Source organism: Phytophthora parasitica (genome assembly GCF_000247585.1).
Source record: "Phytophthora parasitica INRA-310 unplaced genomic scaffold supercont2.11, whole genome shotgun sequence".
Lineage (NCBI taxonomy): Eukaryota > Oomycota > Peronosporomycetes > Peronosporales > Peronosporaceae > Phytophthora > Phytophthora nicotianae.
This window is the reverse complement of record NW_008648997.1, coordinates 1,061,683-1,080,550: the sequence shown is the minus strand read 5'-3', so window position 1 is coordinate 1,080,550 and position 18,868 is coordinate 1,061,683. Positions and strand designations below refer to the sequence as shown.

Here is an 18,868-nt window from a genome sequence, read left to right as displayed (position 1 = left end):
GGGGACAGGGAAGTCGACAGTTGTCGATGCTCTGCTTACTTTTGCAAAACGATGGGGTCGAGATGGTAGTGTCGAAACCTTGGCTTTCACAGGCGCTGCTGCAATTAATATACACGGAAAAACAATGCACAGTGCCAGAAACCTCCAAATGCATGGAGCCGAACCACGTTCAGTTCCTTCGACTGAAATGAAGACTCGTTTTGGGCTCGTCGTGCTGGTCGTCATAGATGAAATTTCAATCACGCACCAGACACTGTTAGGCGGTACCGATAGCGTGTCCAGATCGATGTCGAGAACACCCCAAAAGTTCATGGGCGGCAGACATGTGCTTTTCATCGGTGATTTACTTCAGTTACCTCCTGTAGGAGGTCATCCATGTGAGATAATCATGCAGCGGTGAATGTGCTTGATAAATATCTATCTAACTTGAGTGGTATGTTTGTAGGCTTTGAAGCTCCTCACGACACAGCAAATCGGTTGCGCCACGCTGGCTACGCTATATATTCTGCCATTAACTTCGTGGTGTTCTTGGTGAAGAATATGCGAGCACGACTAGATCCAGTTTATGCAGAAATTCTCGACAACCTAAGGTGGGGTAGGATATCGGACTCGCAGTTGGAAAAATTGAACTGCCGCGTCAACGAACACGTGGAAGTACCCCCGACATGGAATAGCAGTGCGTTCTACCGGCCTGTTGTTGTTTGTACAAACCGAATGCGCTGTGCAATAAACCACTTCATGATATTTAAGATCGCGGGAGTATATGGAGCTACTGTGTTTGAGTGCATGGCGCAGCCATCAGCAAGGTCTAAGGTGATTGTAGAAAACATTGCCAATGCGACTAACGACGTGACGGACCGGGTTCCGATGAAGTTATTATTTTACATTGGCATGCCAGTAATGATAACACGTAAGCATCCTAGCCTAGTTGACGCTGATATCATCGCGAACGGTGTAATTGGCAATATTGTTGGGATGTTCCCGTCGCCCGGAAGCATAGACTCTACAAGTTACACCGTAAATGGTGTCATTATTCACCGCTTGGGCCAGCTCCCCGAGCTACTGCTGATTAAAGTTCATGGGAACGAAAGCACGCTCATTACAGGTTTTCCAGAGGGTGTGATCGGATTACCACGGCTACACGTGTCACTTCAATTGAAGCGATTCCCAAATCTGGCTCAGACAAGTGTCACTGTGGACCAGTTTACCGTCGTTCCTGCTTTCGCTTGCACTACTGAAAAACTACAAGGCCAAACCTGCCACGATGGAGTCGTTGTCACTCCGCTCGACCGTCGAAAAGGTATCCCAAAGCAAACGTTCTACGTAGCCTTGTCGCGAGCAACAAGGTTGGCTGGACTCACACTTACCGATATTGTAACGAGGCAATATCTGGATAACTTCCGGCCAAATGAAGCCACGGTGACCAAGATGAACCGACTTATTGAGATAGTTCGCCTGCCGCTGTATGCCCCGCTGTCAGAACTGGTACGATTTAATAGTTTTTGGAAGGCTCGACAGCACACATAAAAAACTTATCGTGCATGCACTTCAATGGTAACCTACCAACTTTACCAAAATACAATTTAACTTCCCGCTTGCCTAACTAGATCCCAATAAACAGCTCTGCGTGGTTGAAGCAAGATACTCCCCAAAACCAGTCGAGTCGCTCTGGTCACTTAAGTACCATTTACAGTTACTCAGTGCGCTCTTGTTGTCCTGAACGTCGCAGCTCTCTTGTGTACTCACCATATTCTACTATTCCGGTATCATTTTCTCGGCCGCTGATATCTCAGACTCCAGTGTTCGTATGTTCAACGTCGATTTCATTAACATCTGGCCGCGCTTCGGCAACCGCAACATGATCCTCTGGAGCATTGCCGCCATGATCGTTATATCATCATTATACCCATGAGTGCAAGCCGCCACGCTATTCATACTGTCGCCGACCAGCTCCACGTCCCGGTAGACATCTCTTTTGCCGCTTTCCAAACGATGCAGGCTACCACAAGAACATCTACGGACACAAACACAACTACCAGCTGCACCACTGCTGGCAAACCTCCACCAAGCGGGAGTTAACAACAACACCACCTAAATGGCTATCAAGACCACTTGTGGTGGCCATTTGTTTTGCTGTAAATTCGTGTTTGTACCGAATATTTTGTACACTGTACCACAAGTGGTGTTGATAGCCATTTAGGTGGTGTTGTTATCAATTCCCCACCAACCTCTCTAGCCTATCCCGTAGATTCAGTGACAGAACCACCAGATCGGTTTGATTAGGACATTCCGCTGGTCAACATCCACAGATCCCTGTCGACCTTCCACCTCCACCCACGGCACGTCGCTTCCGGAACCAGTGTCATCGCAGGAACCACCCACAACGCTCAGTTGTCCAATATGTACGGCCAGTACACGCACAGTGTCTGGGGCACTGTCAACCACGTTGCCAAATACATCCGACACATCGTCGTTGGCATCACCCCTCTAGTGCCGCTCGACACACTGTCACCACCGCTAAACATTGACACCTCGCCGCTCGTCGGAAGGCTGCTAACGCCACTTGGCACAGCACGCGACCTGCTGCTTTAGATACATGCGCTCCCAGACAGAATTGACACCTAACTTCATTTGAAGCATCACCAAGCCCGACACATCGTCAACCGATTGCTGTCGAGCATCTGGAAGCGTTGCCACTTGCTAAATCTCTCACGGTTCCCTCGCTACCGCTGTCAAGCAACCCCATTTCAGACACAATGCATTATGAAGAATGGAAACCAGAAGAAAGGAGTACCCTCGGATCATACGCTCAGCGTATGATAGCCGTGTATTACACTGTTTTATCGAAACCTTTCAAATATGATGAAACCATTCATTATTATTGTTCACTATTTATTCATTTTAGTTTCTAGTTTGAAGCACGACTGGAAGAAATGGCAGGATGCAAGAGGAAGATTCGCGCTCCCACAGCGAATGCTCCTACGAAACCAAGCTCCAACAAGAAGCATCATACCACACTCGGTAACTCAGAAAACACTGTACTGGCAATACACTTGCTAACGCGTTTAATACAGGGAAATCACACGTAGCTACTCGTCTGCCGGATCCCGGAACGGTACTAACCACAAAAGAAGTAAAAGATGCGTGTGTTGCACTACAAAACAAATTAGTCCGTGACAGACAAGGCCGCCGGCAGAACGGAAGACGCCTAAAGTCGGAGCCATTTCATCTTGCTGACAACCAGAAAGTGATATTCGCTAAAACTTACGTGGCGGCTAAGAATCATGATACACATGTAGATTATGTTCGTTTGTCGAACAGCTGCCACTTCCCTACGTTTGCTGGCAACTCGGACGTGCTAGCCGCCATGGAACCCGCCATCATCGCTGAAATGAAGGAAGCCCTAGTTGAACAACGAGGCATTGAAACCAAGGACCGACACAATTCAAGACTATCTTTACAAGGGACATTGGCTAAGGTGCAACTTCTTCATCAGCGAGAGATTGCAAAGATGAATCAGAAGGTGGAAACGTTATTAGCGCATCTTGCAACATCTGAAAATCTTGTGGAAGAATTACGCAAAGATATAGCGGTTGCCCAAGAACAACACCAGTGTGACGTTCACCGTGATAGTCACAACACTGCGCCACAACAATCACAGTCAAATGAACGGAACCCGCAGGAAACTGGATGTCTCGCACGTGACCCCCCCCCCCCCCCCCCCCCCCCCCCCCCAGCCTTTAAATTACAGCAAGAAGAGAAGATTAGGACCACAGGATATGGTCTAGCGTCGCTACTGGAACCGCTGAACTACAAACAAGTTACGTTGGACGAGAAAGCCCGTGCTCAAGACAAAGAACGCCATCGCCTCGACGATCGCGCAGCCCTAAATGAGAGAATGGAACCATGTACCCTGGACGGGCTTGCCAGAGATCAAGACAAAAAGCAGGACGCTACCCGATTCCTTGCAATTGTGGACGGGAAGAAGACCTGTGACGGCCACGATTCCACAACTGCAGAATGGAAAAATCGGTGTGAAGTTGAGAAAGAAGTAGCACGAGCTTCACAGACCGCACTGGAGAATTCACTTCGTGATGCTGCAGAATTACGTATTATAATAGCGCAACTGAAGATGCGGTTACTTTCCGAATCGTCTGTTGTGATGGATCAAGCTGGTACTTCGAAGTAGTTACCAAGGATCGTAGCCATGGTAGTCATCCATGTAAGTGTTCCAGTTCATATTCAGTATTAATATCCATTTCAATCAATCTCGTTTTACGTCTAGAAGCTGAAAGATCCCATCTCGCGAAGAGGCCTCGACAGAGGAATCGAGCGCGGTACAGTTGAAGTTTGAAACATCGTTACTGCTCCTGTCTTGCTGATGAGTTTTACCTTAACTTTTTTCAGACGAGATCAGGAGTGTGTCTTGGACGACCGATTAGTCGGGTGTGTTAGAACAAAACCAGTAATTCGACTGAATTGCAAGCACATCATTCACGCAAGACTGAAGCATGAGGCAAAGCATGGGCCAACGGATTGAGTGAGTCGCTCACTGAGCGAACTGCTCAGTGAGCGACTCACTCAATCCGTTGGCCCATGCTTACGCGAGCTCTACATATATCGGGAACTTGCAAGTCGGTTAGGTTGCAGCGGAGACTATGCAGCGTTGCAGACGTCTATTGCTCATTCCGTCACTTAGGCATGAGTGCTCTTCGGTGCGACTTGTTACACGTACAGTAAGCATGAGTGTGAACTTCGGTTGCTGTCTGCGATTCGGCCTTGATCGCTGGCTGAACTGTTTCATTCAAATGTTCCACCCACCGCATGTAGCAAGCCGCCTAACTGGGGTCGCGGAGAAGCAAAATACTATATTCACTATGTAAGCATCGATAGAGCGAAACGGGCGAGACACGGGTGGTAGCACCGCAAATTTCGGGTGGAAGGCCAGAGGACAACTGATTGCACAAGTACGAACCACAGATTGTCAGAGCTAGAGCTAGATGAAGTAGGCTAGAGCACGGCAGTCTTAATTCATTCTCCATTTTACCTCATCGTCCGCAGTCCCTCTCAAGCACGGCCTTCGGACCCGATTCGTCCCTCTGCAAGCCATGCGTGTCAGGCTGCCATCCCGAAATCCAGCCACAACGCTTAGCAGGGCTACTTTCATCTGGATAGGAAGTTTCTCTTTCGTGAGAAGCAAGAACTCACCGTCATGATCTTTGATTTCTCTAATCTCATCTTCACTGAACATGGAGCCATACCATGACGTGAGGCAAAGCTGGGAGAGATTGGTCGCCATACGAAATGTGTGATCTCTCAAACACTGGGTAAGTGAAGGGTACCGTAAGGTCTCAGAAAGATTCATTTTCTTCACTAGCCAGCGGCGTAATGCTCGTTGTACTCGGACACAGACACATCAAAATCATAGAGACCAAGATCCTCCAGTTTGGGGCCAAAACACTCAGATCTAGACCCTCTTCGACTCTTCGAAAAGCGTGGCGCTATGAATAGCTTCGTAATGTGTAGTACTTGCAAGCCTTTCCCGATCTGACAAAAGGCCGTACACGAGCGAATTATTCTCCACCGTTAAATTGTAAATTATGAGCTCACGGAGGTACTGTGACTGGCATTCTTGAAACAATTTTTGTGTTGGATTGTCACGAATAAACACAGCTCCGTCACCAATCTTCACTGTGCATAAACCGTGCCCTGGGACGACGATACGCGCCATGTTTGTCGTGGTGCCAGTACAGGTATAGCGAGCTGCTCGGCAGTGGCATGCTGTAGTAGCCACGAGGACAATGTCTTCACTACTGTGAAGAAACGATGTCCCTTCTTGCATATCAACAATTCCATACTCAAACATATCTGATCCGATCGCAGGTTCGGGAAATTTAAATTTTCGCACATGGTCAATCACATCCAAATCTCTTTGTGTCATGGAAGCGCTGGAAACCCGCAAGTTCCATTCATTGCTGTGTGTGGACCCACAACACACCGCGTACACAAGCCAACCCCAATCGGATATTGGCTCGCTAACTAGATCATTTAAATCTAGAGTCACGTTAAGTGCCGACTTGATGTTTGCAATTGCAGAGCACACTGGTTCGACCATGTAGGAAGATATGTTCCAGCAAATTACGGCGAGCGGAACACTTTGTGCACATCGGAATACTTCTAGGAGGCTACTAGCGCTACCGCTCAGCATTAAACTTAGCATGGAGCCAGCATGCTGCACATATTGGCCAGTCATCTCCCACAAGTCCAGACTTAGCTGAAACTGTGTCTTGGCTGTTTTTGTCACAGTTACAAAAAGTCCCATAGTTTCTGGTTCAGCAAGATCACACATCGAGATAGCCACTGTTCCTGCCAGTTGCTCCAAAGACGAATCGATAAAGTCAAATCCAGAGGCAGGCCCTGACGCTGTTTCAATAAAAGCCGCTTTGCCTTGAACGAAAATCTTTTGAACGATGTATGAGACTCCAGCATCAAGAAGCTTTCGCAACTGGGTTTTGCACTTTTTGTCAGCTTCTGGGGGCTCGAGGTCTCCATAAACCACAGCATGAGGAGTATTAATCGCCCAATCTATGCTAAACACGTACATCCGCTCGGCCCTTTCCAGACTTATCGATTCTAACTTTTTCTTGGCTCGCCCAAATGGAGTGGAGAGTGTCGATGTGTCGTTAGGTAGCCCCAATAAAGCACTCCATGAGACTTGACTGTGAGTCTAGGCGCCAGGGTGCAGTGTCCCCACCACCTGAAGTTCCCACAGAAGTTGGTATGTGCATTCCTTCGTTTCAAACATATAAATTGTCGTGATTTCATCGTTTAGTTCACGCACAATTTTCACGAATGCATCGCTGACCACAATGAACAGAATAGTTAAAAAGTTCAATAGCTTCTCGGAGTTGTCGTTGCTGTTCGCGATCCTCCAAAGTCATAGAGCATTTCAGTGGAAGGACAATTAGATTATAAATCCGATACCCTCGTGGCTTCTTCATCTTGTCCTCGTAAATGAAACCCGAAAAACTGGCCGAGTTAAGGTAAATCGTCTTATCATAGTCGCACGCACAGTTGCAAGCCAAGGCTCCAGGAACTCCCATTTGCTCATGGTGCGGCTCTTTTCTGGAGGAAAAAAAAGTGAGATTTCCCTCCTGGCCATACTAGAAAGGTATTGACACATACCCCAGAGTGATGATCATATAAACAGTAACCTTTCTTAGTAAAAGAAATCGTTTTATGCGTAAAAATAGCTTTCTGTTGTTTTATAAGTAATCTAATAAAAAAATATTATTTTTGCCTATTCAGCAACAAGAGAAATCGCAATGTATTCACATTAACAACATTTCGACGCTTTTGCGTAGTAGCTCTGGCTAATGAAACACCAGCCAAAAAACTAAAAGACTTCCCAATCCTCAACTGTAGCTCACCATCGGTCTGCAACAGCAATACCAAGCAGTCAGATTTCCACCAATTCCACCTTAACAAACACCCAGCACTTACTTGTCAAGCAGACTCTGTCGCTCTTCAGATGTGGACCCACTGAGGTCGTAGCTCTCGATCTCGCTCTTCTTTGTCTCCTTGTAGTAGATTACCCAAGATGCCAGGAAGAGGGCCCCATACAGCGCGGCAGATTCGAAGATTGGCGCGGGGCTTTCAACGCTCTTGCTGATCTTCATGTACTGGGGTTGTACCTTCACCAAGATACCCACCGATAGCAGGAATAGGAAGCCACATAGAGAGAGCAGCGAGCATGTCAACGCACCTGTGAATGACAATTAAGATTAGTATGAGCAACAATTGTATTATTCACGGTGAAGACGTACAGAAGATTTTATTGGCCATGGTGACCGGGTTGTGGTGGTTATTATAGAGGTGAAGAAGAAGGAGGGGCCCGGAGTCGAGTGCAAGGACGTCGGGAAGCTGCAATGAGGCTGCGGAGCTGTTCGAAATGGATCTGAGTAAAACGGAATAGGAGACCTTTGTGCGACGTTTCTGTTTCGAAGTCATGATTGGTAGATATTGTAAGGAAATCGGATGTTGGTTGGTAGATATTGAATGTCCGGAAATAAGTAGGTTAGCATGTCAATTCAGGGTACAATTCACTTGGGCGTGTGGGAGAGCTCGACAAAGATACGACTGTTTTATCGGAACACAAATAATGCTTAAATTTTATCCAATAGGAGACAGTTGAAGTCTGTGACTTTTTCATCCAATCCATGAGCGGCTATTGTCAATACGTAACCGCATTACGAAGAAGACCACGTAGAGCTCAAGTTGCCAGCCATGTACGACTTCTGCCTCACGATTCCGGTACGTTCCCGTGCTCTCCGGCGCACCCACCTACCTCATTCTCATTGTCCTTGTCTTCTCTACGCATACATGCAACTCGGATCTCCAAACTCGTTCTAAAACTGACGCTATCGTCTTAAATTCGCATTCCGGTGGTGTCTTCTTACAGTATGGTATGCTACTGGGTCTGGGCGGCCTTATCGGCTTCGTCAGCACTGGAAGCACCATGTCACTTGCTGCCGGTGGCTTGTCAGGCGCCTTCCTGAGCTTCGTGGGCTACTGCAGCTACAACGAGTACACGCAGAGCCCCGTGACATCCAAGCTGTGGCCTGCCATCTCACTGGCCGTGTCGGCACCGCTCACAGTCGTCATGGCCAACCGTTACAACAAGACCAACGCGTTCTTCCCGGCAGGCTTCGTAGCCGCCTACAGTGCCGGCATGTCCATCTTCTACGTGTGGATCCTCACCAAGAAGAGCAAGCCGCAGTACAAGAAGAAAGCATAAAAATGAGGTCGACTAGTGTTATTCTGGTCAATACACACCATTTTTCAGTAATTTTTAAAGTTGCTATTGTAATGATAAGCACTAAAAAAAATGGGTTTTAGTGTTTTCATTGTTACCAGAGCTGGAATACCCCTGCTACGACGGTGAGCTGCTTATGTTAATACAGCAGAGCGTTCCGAATGGACGGAGACTGTCGCGATCGTCTTGTAAGAGAATTAGAGGTGGGGATCGAGTCTTTGGAACTGTCATCGCCTAAGTTCGCACTGTTCGCCTTGGCAGCTTTGTACTGCTTAGCGAACGCCACGATGTCCCGTACGGCGTTAGCCAGCCACTCTCGATGTAGCGCACTTGCTACCTGTAGATCCAGTGACCGCGTCGGCGTCACGAGCGACAAACACGACTCCGGGTCTACTGCAACAGCCGCAGCAGCCTTCTTGTTGCCACGACCGAAAGACCCCGCACTTCCGCTCAATCTCGAGTTGTCTGGCGCTTCAATGACCTCAATCTCGTCCACTGCTAAGGACTCGACGCTGCGCTCGCCGTGTTTACGTCTCCAACGTAGTTGAAGTGGCGTAGTCGGGTCGTACAGTAAACGCGAGGCGTGAGGCCGACCACGTCGTCCGAACTTTGTCACGAGCGTATCATTCACCACACTGGTGGCTAGTGTCAACGTAACAGTTAGACGTTGCTTGCGTGCTGTTAATAGTCGATGTTGCTTAGCGCGAGAGTTGATCTCGCGTTGTACTTGCAGCCCCAAGGCGTTCAGTTGGGGGTACAATTCTTCTTTAGTCACTTCTTTCGCAGTGTACTTTGACAATAGAGAACGTAAGTGTGCTTTGGCCCACGGAAGCTCGTGCATCATTGACTTGACGTAACGTAGTTGTCGTAACATGATACCGTGTTGTGCTGGTCCGAGTTCCATAAAGTTAGCAGCACTCATGAACGGGACGCGAATACAACGATCGTTCCAGTGCCAGACGACAAAGCGCACAGGCTTCTTGGCGATCACGAGCTCTGGGACGCCGTCACTCGAGCGTTCGCGGACACGTAACACCATTTGAGTCTGAGTTGAAGGCACAGAAGAAGGTGGCGATGATGGGGAGGAGGATGTCGGTGATGACGTCGAAGGTTTAGTGGGAAAGCTAATCGACTTTCGCTTGCTGTTGAAGGCGAGAATCTGCTGTTTTGTAGCCGAAAAACTCCTACTGTTGCGACGACTTGATGCCGTACTAACAGCAGCAACGTGGTATGCGCTCATGGACTTACGACGTGCTGCTGAGTGTTTGCTTGTTTTGGTAGAACGTGGTGAAGTTAACGACGTTCTACCAACATCAGACGCAGTAATACTCGAACGATGTTTGCTTGGCTTGGTAGAACCCGGCGACGCTAGTGACGATCTACTCAAGTCAGCTGCAGCAATGCTTGCACTTGAGATCAGCGGAGCGAATCCAACAAAAGCAGTGCTTTTGAAAGGGCTCCGCTTCATAGAGAACGACTTACGTCGTAGTGGTACCGTGCAGGTGATCTTTGGGTTTTGACTGTAACGTCGGAGTAAACCTGGACTGGGAGCTGGAGGTTCAACTTCTTCGTCCTCCAAAAGCTGAAGTAATTCCTTTTCAGGGAACTGGAATTTGAGACGCGAGCTCTTTCCTACACTTTTCGACGATGACTTGCTGGTAGACGAGCTGCCGTTGTCAGAGTCGCTGCTGCTGTGTCCACGTGGGAGCTGGGGGACCTGGACACCCTTGAGGACCACGTTGCCCGTCAAGATCGGAAGGAGCTCGCGTAGTCGAGCTGTGGGTGGAGAAGTTGCACTCTGTATCTCCTGGTTGAGCGTTTTATCGACGTCTTCAATCTCTGCTTCGATACTATGATGCGTGTTGGTATCGTTGTCCTTCTTTGAGGTACCTGCTTCATCATGTTCATCTTCGACCTGGTTGGACATCTCCACTACACCTTCCGTGATCCTGTAGCCGATACTGTCTTCTTCCTCGCTAACGTCGACATCAACGACGGCTTCACCCAGTCTACCGTTTAAATCTGTGTCATTAACGGTCTCCTGCTGTCGAGTTTCCTCTTCTTTAGGGTTTTCATCGTGTTCTTGTTGGTCACATGGATGGCTGTAACTGTGGTCGTCATGTTCAGGAACTTCGTGACTGTCGCCTCTTGTTACGCATTGCTGCACCAGATGCACGAGCTGGTGAACCTGTGGACTACGCAAGACACGAAGCATCGTGAGACCAATAGATTACTTCTGTTGTGTAGGGTATTCATACTCCTTGGGATAGTTGCGACCAAGTTCCTGCACCTGCATCAACATAGCAGCCCAAACGTTGGCGTGCTGGAGACAATCCGAGCTATAGACAGTGGCTTTCTTTGCCTGCTCGAGTTTAGCGTGCATGAGCAGCTCAGTAAGCGCTTCACGACGTTCATACTTGGGACATCGAGCCAGAGCGCCCTCCACTGCGTCAATAGCCTGTTGAACAACATCGATGCAGTCTGTGGAGCTGTCAAAGATGGCGTTGGAGGAGGTGATGGCTTTCTCCTGCTGTGAGATCTCGGCTTCATTCTGCCGTGGCGCACAGCTCGTCTCCATCTTGGCGAGTGACGATAGTGCTAGAAGAGTGTCATCATCGCTTTCGAGTCCGTCGCTGTCGTACGCCAGAGTCTGCGCCTTCGGAGGCGAAGTGAGTCCGCTTCTGTACGCTAGACGCGACGAAGACGGGCTGCTCGTGCTGATGCTGGGGTTGTTACTCGCCATGCCCAACTCGATTGACGAGAAATGAACAATTGAAGAGCGCGGCTCGTTTCAGATGCGACGCTGTTGGTAGGTCTCTAAATCGGAGGAGCTGCTCTATTGTGTGGTGGCTGCTGTTGTATGGGCGACCGTAATTAAAGCACGTTCCCATCGTAGCGTACAACTGCTAGACACGCATGAGACTGTGCTAATCCTAGCTGCTGATGACTGGCTGGGTATATTTACATTGCGCTGGAAACTCGGCGGAGCAATGACCAGCAAACGGCTTTACTGGTTTTAGCTACCAAGTCTGTGCTGATCGAGAAGCGCTCGAGCAAGGCACTGGATCACTAAACCTTCATACTAAAGAAACCGTTACATGATGTTGAAGTTGATGTACCCATTTCATCGAAGACGACGCTGCGATCGGCAAAAAATGGTTCGACACAGTAAATTACGGTGAACAAGTGTTCAGCTCCGTAATTTACAGCAGTTACTTACAAGAGCACCTCTCCGACTTCAGAAAGCCTAGGGTGGACAAGGAAATCGACTCAAGTGGGCCTTCAACCGTTGTTTGTTGATCATTCTATATAGTACGACGCCCTGGCAACCTGTTTGAGCTGCTGGAGACGCAGACGCTATGTCTCGCTGCCTAACTAGACTTTCGCCAACCAACTGCATCCACAATGAGTGACACAGTTAGTTGGCTGGGGCCTTTTTCTTCTTGGGTCCACGGGGAAGCTGCACGCCCAGTGCACGGTTCAGCTTAGAGATGATCTGACCGTTGGGAATGGCGCGTCCTGACTCGTAGTCTGCGATGACCTGCGGCTTCTCGTTAATGAGCGTGCCCAGCTGCTTCTGGTTCATCTTCTTGGCCATACGAGCCTTCATCAGCGCCTGCGACAGACTGCGGTCCACAGCGTCGTGCTTAAAGTTGTCCGTGTCCTCCTCAAGCTTACGCATGTTGACATTAGCAGCGCTGTGTGCGCCCTTGTTGGTACCAGCACCGTCTGAGAAGAAACAAGACAGGATCAGATCTGATACCGTAAATGGGGACAAAATAGCAAAACATACATTTAGTCTCCGTCACCACGTTGCCGGCACGACGCGCACTGTTGAGCGCCTCCTGCTTGGCAGCACCACGAGGAGGCGCACGGCTGCCCCATCCGGCCGACTCCCAGTCCTGTCCCTGTGAGTATCCGCTCGACTTGCTCATCTTGGCTCTATGTGGTGTATTCGCTCTTGCTGCTTGCGTGGCTTGTTGGAGTTTTACGAAGTGAGCGTACGGCAGATCGGTTACGGTGGGACCTTCACTCTTACCTTCCAGAACGTTTTACGAAGCATACTGAAAGCAAGATGTTAACGAAATCGAGTGCGACACACTAATGTCGTGTACGCTTCGTGTGGCTCGCCAGATGTCGCGCACAGATCAAGTGGACGAGCAAACATGGTGAAGACGGCAGGCCCCGATCTCAAGCGATACATGGACAAGCGGCTGAGCCTCAAGCTCAACGGCAACCGCAAGGTGTCCGGCGTGCTGCGCGGCTTCGACCAGTTCATGAACGTGACGCTGGATGAGACAATCGAGGAAGTCTCGGCTACTGAGTCCAACCGCATCGGCATGGTGGTAAGGCGGCAAATACTTCGGCGTGCATGTTTGTTGTGGCTATAATGAAGAGCTGACACTGTTTTGCGTGCTGACAGGTGATTCGAGGCAACAGCATCGTGCAGTTCGAGTGTCTCGAGCGGATTTAAGCTTCTAACTTCCAGCAGATGTGGCTTCAATCTACAGTGAGCAAGCTATGACGGTAGTATATTTCGTTTTGACCTCCTGGTAGTGTTGCCTTCCCTGCTACGGCTGTTGGTCCAGTGTGGCGTCATGGCAGGATAAACAGGGAGCTCCAATAATGTTAGACCCCGTTATTGGTCAGATCTCGCCACCTTCACGACCTCACACACTTCTACTCCGCTCTGATCAAGCTGAACTGGTTGCGAGGCATTCTAATGAGGCCTAGTTAGCCCTGCGAAGGTCCAGTTTCAGTCCTAATTGATAGTTAAGAGCCATGGTCTTTGCTAATTCAAAGTATGGAGATCGATAAACAGGAGTACAGATTTCGTAGCTTAAAAAATTGCGGGGCATACCGCCGCCACGTCTAATAGCGGCCACGGCCGCTGAAGCCACCCCTGCCTCCGCCGCGACCGCCTCCACGTCCGCCAAAGCCTCCTCCACGGCCTCCGCCACGTCCGCCGAATCCACCGCGTCCTCCTCCACGTCCACCAAATCCGCCACGGCCTCCACCACGACCTCCGCCGCGTCCACCACGGGCACCGCCACGTCCACCGCGTCCGCCACCACCTGTGGGCTTCTTGCCAGGCTTCTCCGTGAACCGGCTGAGCGGCAGCAGCTTATCGGGGCTAATGTAGACCTTGTCTCCAGCATGGAAGGACGCGGCAGACACGCCTGTGTCGGGCTTGACCGTGAACATGACCTCGTTAATGGAGCCAAGGATCTCGTCCACCTTGCCGATGCGCGTCTTGTTCTCCAGGAAGGCACCTGCGTTGAAGTAGGGCACCTTGTCGTTCGTGCTCTTGTACACCATCTCATTCTCGCACGCATGCATGAAGGAGCCCAGTTCTGTAGTTGCAATGAAAAGTATGAAATGTCAGTCGAATATCACATGGTAGTTATGTCCGTGAATGTAACGTACCAACAACGAAAGCCGGAGGTCCCTCAGGCTCGCGGAAGCCGCCACGACCGCCGCCACGGCCACCACCTCGACCACCTCCACGTCCTCCGCGTCCTCCACGAGCGCCTCCACGTCCACCCCGAAACGACATGGTAGCTGCTTGTCTAGCTATTGAGCAATTGACTTGCAAGGCGAAGAGCTCTTCAGCCAACCGATGGGTGGCGTTCAATTGGCCCGATTTTCAACGAATCACATGGTGCTATCATTTGATTGGATGTTATTTCTACGATTGAAAACTCCCGCGGGACGGCCCGCGGGTCCAATTGTAAAACCTCTAAATCGAGGTTAAATTTTCGTCTTATAATTTGTTGATACTTCACAAGACTAGCTCTATGTTCTCGTCGGATCCTGTAAGCTTTTCGATATAGACGGTTTATCGCTTTCGACAGCACCCATGATACTAGTCGATGCATCATGAAGCCGATCTTAGCTTGAAATGAGTTCAAGGTCCACATAGCTGACGAGTGAGTGATAAGAATGCCAAGTGAGACGGTCAAGTGAGGAATTTCTCTTTTACTACGTACTATCTTGTATTATTAAAATCACCATTAATTACATCCATGCCATCATACTTATACTGTTTTTTTAATACACGTACGAAATCTGGAATTTACGTACTCGGTTTGATGTCTTCGGCATTAACCTGTCTATCGTTGGATCGTGATTGATAGATATGGTTGCTTGGCGTTTCCGGACCGCCACTGTGCGCATGCAGGGAACCACTTCTAATTGTTAGCGGCGTTCAGCAATCAAGTTAACATGACGGACCAGTACGAGTTCCTCGAAGCATGGCTCATTGTTTTGCGCGATAGCTTGGTGCAAGAGCAGCTCAGTTCTGCTGAGTCACCGCTACGAGTCTCGCTCAGAATCAAGCATGATGCCCTCCATCAAACCTACACCGATGAAACGCTTTCTCTTCGACTTCCGATTGATCAAGAGAGCAGACGGAATAGGAATCGGCTGCAACGAAACGTGAGACCGTAGAACTATTCACGATCCTTTCATGAGTGGATGACAGAGCGTTTGCTAGGCTTTTTATCGGTGTCGGAAAATGTACATCAAGGAGGTTTCAGTATGGTTTATCCATGTTGGTAGTTGCTGATCTATGGAACACTGTCAATACTAGTATGTAAGTATTGTTTTGAACTAACTGTTAGTGTCGAGTAACATGGACTAACAGGACAGTGGAGTATTCTGCAGTTACGTGAGACCCACGACAGAGTTCATAATTATATTACTAAACGTCGCAGCGGTTGAGACAAACGCAATATTAGACTCAGAATACCGGCATCGACAAAATGAATTGCCATCGGTATGGAATACTCCGTAGTGGCTTCCACAGCACAACACTAAGCATTGCAAATTGAGAGGGAACTTGTTTTCCATTACTGGCAGAGTTTTTCCATACTGGGTTCCGTTTCTGCCATTTTATTCATGCCAAACGCCCGGTTTCATGACCCGACCAACGTTAATTTGACGAGATTTTGTTTATTTATACCAACGCTCCATATTTGAGGCATCTACAAGTATTAAAGGTGCATAATCCCTTGCCGTAGACTATCTTCGACGCCGCTATGACCACGTTAAATGCATTTATAAAAATATCTTTGAATGGTAGTGTGTGCTTTATTGAATTACGAGTTGTCAGCGTCGTGAGAGTTTCCTAGCTCAGAGAAGAACACTAGGAGCTTCCCCGACTGCTGCATTTGGTTTATCTGCCAATCTATAGCTCGATAACGGTGGATTTATCGCTTATAGCACGCCTGACCTAAATCCAGGTTATGTCCGAATACGACCCTTCACCCCAAATAATAATAATAAAAAAATAGTGGCGTGGAGCTGGAAAATGACAAAATGTAGATATTCTTAGATTTTGTTTTGAACATTCTTTGCGAGGCGTTTAACCTAATCGAATCCAGATTTTTTTGTCTATTATTCGAAAATCCTCATTTGGCTTGAGAAGACCAACATGTGCGTTGATAAAGTTGGAGTATCGATTTTTCCTGGTGGTAGGTTATTAAGCAGCACGAAAACCAACTAAATTGTAATAAAATTCACAAACAGTTGGAAAATCCGTACAAACAGTTACCACCTTATGATCGACAATTCGGTTTTCGGACCACAAAATCTTTCAAAAAAAAAAATCTAAGGGAGTGTCATACCGCAAAAAACTGACATTTTACTCTATTGTGTGATTTAATTGGCTACCTGTAACAAATACTTCAGTTAGCAACAATTTTCATTTTTCATCGACAATTTTGGGTAGTATTATGTTTTTTTTTTCATCGCAAGATCTTCAATTATAATCGATCTCAAGCAAAAAAAATATAGCGTGTTCCAGAGACAATTTCAAACACATTCATATGCAGCTTAAATCTTTACCGTGCTATGGGACGTCTTTAGAGAAGCCCCAGTATCGAGGTATTATTGGCTAATTTGCGTGCCACCTGCATCGAGCAAAATTTATGACCAAGCACAGGATACATAATGAGCTTTTTTTTTTTTTTTACCAATAAACACGCTAAAGTGTGGTCCACATTAGAACGAGGTTAAATTGAGCGCAACATTGCACAGTACCGTACTGTACTGTAGACCTTTTCAAATGTCGTAGTCAGCGTAGCTCACCTTTAGAGAAGTCCAGTTGTCTTATTTGACAGCTGTTAAGTTAAACACTGCCTTAACCCCCCCCCCCCCCCCCGATTATATGGTGGGACAGAGTGTTTAGGGACAATTATTGAAAGTGTTGGCAAATTTTTCGACACCATAACGGCCCGGATAGTTGACTCTAAGAATGGATCTCCGTGGTTTTGACTGTTGGGTGAGGATCCGGAAAAACAACGTGAAGCTTGTCTTAAGTATTAAAGCATTCATTGACAAAAATTCGTCTCTCTTGTTTATACTAACTGCAATTTCTGTTTTACCATGAATAGATTCTAAAAACAGTTGTCTAACTGTGAGATGATATCTTTTGACATTTCCACACGACAAAAGAAGCATTTTATTGGAGCGATTCCAGCAGCCGTTTGAACCGGTTCAAATCCAATATTAGCCCTACCCACAAAAAGGGGCGTTTTGTCTTAGGTGCGATATCTCTCAAATGAGATGACTTTCATTCCGCCTTGCACTTCAACCTCGACAGATTCATTCCGCATTCCGCGCCCAACGAGCCTCCATCAAGGACAGCAGCATTCGGGATGCCACGACGCGGAAGAGTCCCCGGTGTCGAGAACTACAGCCCCGAGGACGTGGAAAGGCTGTTAGAGATCATCGATGAAGTTCTTCCAACTGGAGCAAACGAGTGGGAGGTTGTGTTGCACCACTACGAGGACTACGCGAATGAGTTTGATCGCGCAAAGCGAGACCTTCCGTCTCTGCAGAAAAAGTTTAGCGTCCTGCTGAACGTGAAGAAGCCGACTGGAGATGCTAGTTGCCCGAATAATGTTACCATCGGTAGCAAACGCCAGAACGTTCGAGCAGTAGTGACTGCAGGCCCAGCCGTTATAATACGCGTTCTGAATATCATCAAATTCAGACTCTGCTACAGGAATGTTCACGCCGTCAACGAAGCAAAAACCCTTTGTCAGCAAGGGGTGACGCAACGAAATCATGCCAGCGTAGTCTGCAAAAACATCGTCATCGTCAGTCCCAGGCGTAGCTTCCGGGATGCTCTTGAACACCTCCAAAAGCATTTGCACCGAAAACGCCAAATACCGCGAGCACACCGACGGCGTCACGGCGAATATCTGCTGTAGGGAATACTCGGGCATGGTAGATCAGAGATAGTGGAGCACCAATCCGAGCGCTGCAGCAGCGGATAGGGAGCGACGATCCGGTCTGGATTCACCAGAAGCGTCGACGTCGTTTCTTGGTATGGGAGTGGAGCACCATCTTCAAGAATCAATCTGTCAACAGCAGTATAGTGATCCCAGAGCAGCATTTTTCCACTCTTTCTGGGCTCGAAACACGATAACAAGTAGTGGAAGCAGCTAAAGTCGAATCCAGTCGTTGTAATAACAACTCTATCGTTTCCAGCGCCATAAATCGCCTCCCATGCCGTGCCATAGCGTAGATCAGGATGCAGATCTGCTCTTTTAAGGTAGTGCTGGCCCCATTGTCGCTCACCCTTCTCTTGTTGACCCTGATGTGCGAGTGCTAGCATGAGAATGAGCGCGACGCCGTCTTCGCCGTCGCGTTTGGGCGATGCGGAACAGAGTGCATGTCTTGGCGGCGGGTAGACACGTTCAATTCTATTTTTAGAAAGGCCTTCAAAATAAAAGTTTAGGCACCTCAGATTGGCTACGGAAATCGCTCTATTAATAGTGGTGTGAAAAAAAATCAAAACTTGACAGCATTTCCGGCGATGCCTGTGGGTGTGTATCTTTTGTCATCTACAGTAGCACATATTTAACAACGGTCACGAAGAGATGGTGAGTTTGTCGAAAGACTTGAGTGGTGGGTACTGTATCCCAGATGGCACGTATACTGGAATGCTGTAGGCTATTCTACCATCGGTTCCAGAATATATATTTAAAAGTAAGAGAGCACTCACGAATTAAACCTGTATTGACTGCATTCGCAGCTTACCTC

At 48.2% G+C, this 18,868-nt stretch overlaps 11 protein-coding genes across 12 annotated transcripts; 4 read left to right on the top strand and 7 right to left on the bottom strand.

Annotated features, from left to right (window-relative positions):
* Nucleotides 1-148: 148 nt before the first annotated feature.
* PPTG_07289 (hypothetical protein) lies at nt 149-1,527 on the top strand (the record flags this gene model as incomplete). Its single annotated transcript, XM_008901456.1, has 2 exons — nt 149-377; nt 446-1,527. The coding sequence occupies 2 exons, from the start codon at nt 149-151 to the stop codon at nt 1,525-1,527; spliced, it is 1,311 nt and encodes a 436-aa protein (XP_008899704.1).
* A 1,363-nt stretch (nt 1,528-2,890) lies between these two features.
* On the top strand, nt 2,891-4,242 carry PPTG_22073 (hypothetical protein). Its single transcript, XM_008901680.1, has 2 exons — nt 2,891-3,021; nt 3,075-4,242. The coding sequence occupies exons 1-2, from the start codon at nt 2,934-2,936 to the stop codon at nt 4,187-4,189; spliced, it is 1,203 nt and encodes a 400-aa protein (XP_008899928.1). The 5' UTR covers nt 2,891-2,933; the 3' UTR covers nt 4,190-4,242.
* Nucleotides 4,243-5,048: 806 nt separating this feature from the next.
* Nucleotides 5,049-5,299, bottom strand: PPTG_22072 (hypothetical protein; the record flags this gene model as incomplete). The annotated part of the gene is made up of 2 exons (XM_008901679.1): nt 5,049-5,167; nt 5,209-5,299. The coding sequence occupies 2 exons, from the start codon at nt 5,297-5,299 to the stop codon at nt 5,049-5,051; spliced, it is 210 nt and encodes a 69-aa protein (XP_008899927.1).
* Nucleotides 5,300-5,688: 389 nt separating this feature from the next.
* PPTG_22071 (hypothetical protein) lies at nt 5,689-6,604 on the bottom strand (the record flags this gene model as incomplete). Its single annotated transcript, XM_008901678.1, has 2 exons — nt 5,689-5,832; nt 5,909-6,604. 2 exons carry the CDS (start codon nt 6,602-6,604, stop codon nt 5,689-5,691), a joined length of 840 nt encoding a protein of 279 aa, XP_008899926.1.
* A 627-nt stretch (nt 6,605-7,231) lies between these two features.
* On the bottom strand, nt 7,232-7,998 carry PPTG_07288. Of its 2 annotated transcripts, XM_008901454.1 has the most exons (3): nt 7,827-7,998; nt 7,504-7,765; nt 7,232-7,437 (listed from the first exon to the last, which is right to left on the bottom strand). In XM_008901454.1, the coding sequence occupies exons 1-3, from the start codon at nt 7,843-7,845 to the stop codon at nt 7,416-7,418; spliced, it is 303 nt and encodes a 100-aa protein (XP_008899702.1). In that variant the 5' UTR covers nt 7,846-7,998; the 3' UTR covers nt 7,232-7,415. The 2 variants fall into 2 exon arrangements, with proteins under 2 accessions (XP_008899702.1, XP_008899703.1); XM_008901455.1 differs by having other exon boundaries at nt 7,232-7,765.
* Nucleotides 7,999-8,242: 244 nt separating this feature from the next.
* Nucleotides 8,243-8,848, top strand: PPTG_07287 (hypothetical protein). The gene is made up of 2 exons (XM_008901453.1): nt 8,243-8,313; nt 8,462-8,848. Exons 1-2 carry the CDS (start codon nt 8,287-8,289, stop codon nt 8,795-8,797), a joined length of 363 nt encoding a protein of 120 aa, XP_008899701.1. The 5' UTR covers nt 8,243-8,286; the 3' UTR covers nt 8,798-8,848.
* On the bottom strand, nt 8,820-11,558 carry PPTG_07286 (hypothetical protein; the record flags this gene model as incomplete). The annotated part of the gene is made up of 2 exons (XM_008901452.1): nt 8,820-11,010; nt 11,074-11,558. 2 exons carry the CDS (start codon nt 11,556-11,558, stop codon nt 8,955-8,957), a joined length of 2,541 nt encoding a protein of 846 aa, XP_008899700.1. The 3' UTR covers nt 8,820-8,954.
* A 39-nt stretch (nt 11,559-11,597) lies between these two features.
* PPTG_07285 (hypothetical protein) lies at nt 11,598-12,889 on the bottom strand. Its single transcript, XM_008901451.1, has 2 exons — nt 12,609-12,889; nt 11,598-12,544 (listed from the first exon to the last, which is right to left on the bottom strand). The coding sequence occupies exons 1-2, from the start codon at nt 12,748-12,750 to the stop codon at nt 12,234-12,236; spliced, it is 453 nt and encodes a 150-aa protein (XP_008899699.1). The 5' UTR covers nt 12,751-12,889; the 3' UTR covers nt 11,598-12,233.
* Nucleotides 12,890-12,892: 3 nt separating this feature from the next.
* On the top strand, nt 12,893-14,228 carry PPTG_07284 (hypothetical protein). The gene is made up of 2 exons (XM_008901450.1): nt 12,893-13,161; nt 13,239-14,228. Exons 1-2 carry the CDS (start codon nt 12,982-12,984, stop codon nt 13,287-13,289), a joined length of 231 nt encoding a protein of 76 aa, XP_008899698.1. The 5' UTR covers nt 12,893-12,981; the 3' UTR covers nt 13,290-14,228.
* Nucleotides 13,517-14,442, bottom strand: PPTG_07283 (hypothetical protein). Its single transcript, XM_008901449.1, has 2 exons — nt 14,243-14,442; nt 13,517-14,169 (listed from the first exon to the last, which is right to left on the bottom strand). Exons 1-2 carry the CDS (start codon nt 14,370-14,372, stop codon nt 13,688-13,690), a joined length of 612 nt encoding a protein of 203 aa, XP_008899697.1. The 5' UTR covers nt 14,373-14,442; the 3' UTR covers nt 13,517-13,687.
* Nucleotides 14,443-17,538: 3,096 nt separating this feature from the next.
* On the bottom strand, nt 17,539-18,440 carry PPTG_07282 (hypothetical protein; the record flags this gene model as incomplete). The annotated part of the gene is made up of 2 exons (XM_008901448.1): nt 17,539-18,024; nt 18,108-18,440. 2 exons carry the CDS (start codon nt 18,438-18,440, stop codon nt 17,539-17,541), a joined length of 819 nt encoding a protein of 272 aa, XP_008899696.1.
* Between the last annotated feature and the right edge of the window lie 428 nt (nt 18,441-18,868).

Excerpts from the sequence above, each read along its gene's own strand:
- PPTG_22073 (XM_008901680.1), top strand. The coding sequence starts at position 2,934 with ATGGCAGGATGCAAGAGGAAGATTCGCGCTCCCACAGCGAATGCTCCT. Across the intron at positions 3,022-3,074 it reads GAAGCATCATACCACACTCG|GGAAATCACACGTAGCTACT; the intron begins GTAACTCAGAAA and ends CGTTTAATACAG.
- PPTG_07288 (XM_008901454.1), bottom strand. Across the intron at positions 7,438-7,503 it reads CGACAGAGTCTGCTTGACAA|ACCGATGGTGAGCTACAGTT; the intron begins GTAAGTGCTGGG and ends TTGCTGTTGCAG.
- PPTG_07287 (XM_008901453.1), top strand. The coding sequence starts at position 8,287 with ATGTACGACTTCTGCCTCACGATTCCG. Across the intron at positions 8,314-8,461 it reads ACTTCTGCCTCACGATTCCG|TATGGTATGCTACTGGGTCT; the intron begins GTACGTTCCCGT and ends GTCTTCTTACAG.
- PPTG_07285 (XM_008901451.1), bottom strand. The coding sequence starts at position 12,750 with ATGAGCAAGTCGAGCGGATACTCACAGGGACAGGACTGGGAGTCGGCC. Across the intron at positions 12,545-12,608 it reads CGTGGTGACGGAGACTAAAT|ACGGTGCTGGTACCAACAAG; the intron begins GTATGTTTTGCT and ends GTTTCTTCTCAG.
- PPTG_07284 (XM_008901450.1), top strand. The coding sequence starts at position 12,982 with ATGGTGAAGACGGCAGGCCCCGATCTCAAGCGATACATGGACAAGCGG. Across the intron at positions 13,162-13,238 it reads CCAACCGCATCGGCATGGTG|GTGATTCGAGGCAACAGCAT; the intron begins GTAAGGCGGCAA and ends GCGTGCTGACAG.
- PPTG_07283 (XM_008901449.1), bottom strand. The coding sequence starts at position 14,372 with ATGTCGTTTCGGGGTGGACGTGGAGGCGCTCGTGGAGGACGCGGAGGA. Across the intron at positions 14,170-14,242 it reads ACCTCCGGCTTTCGTTGTTG|AACTGGGCTCCTTCATGCAT; the intron begins GTACGTTACATT and ends TTGCAACTACAG.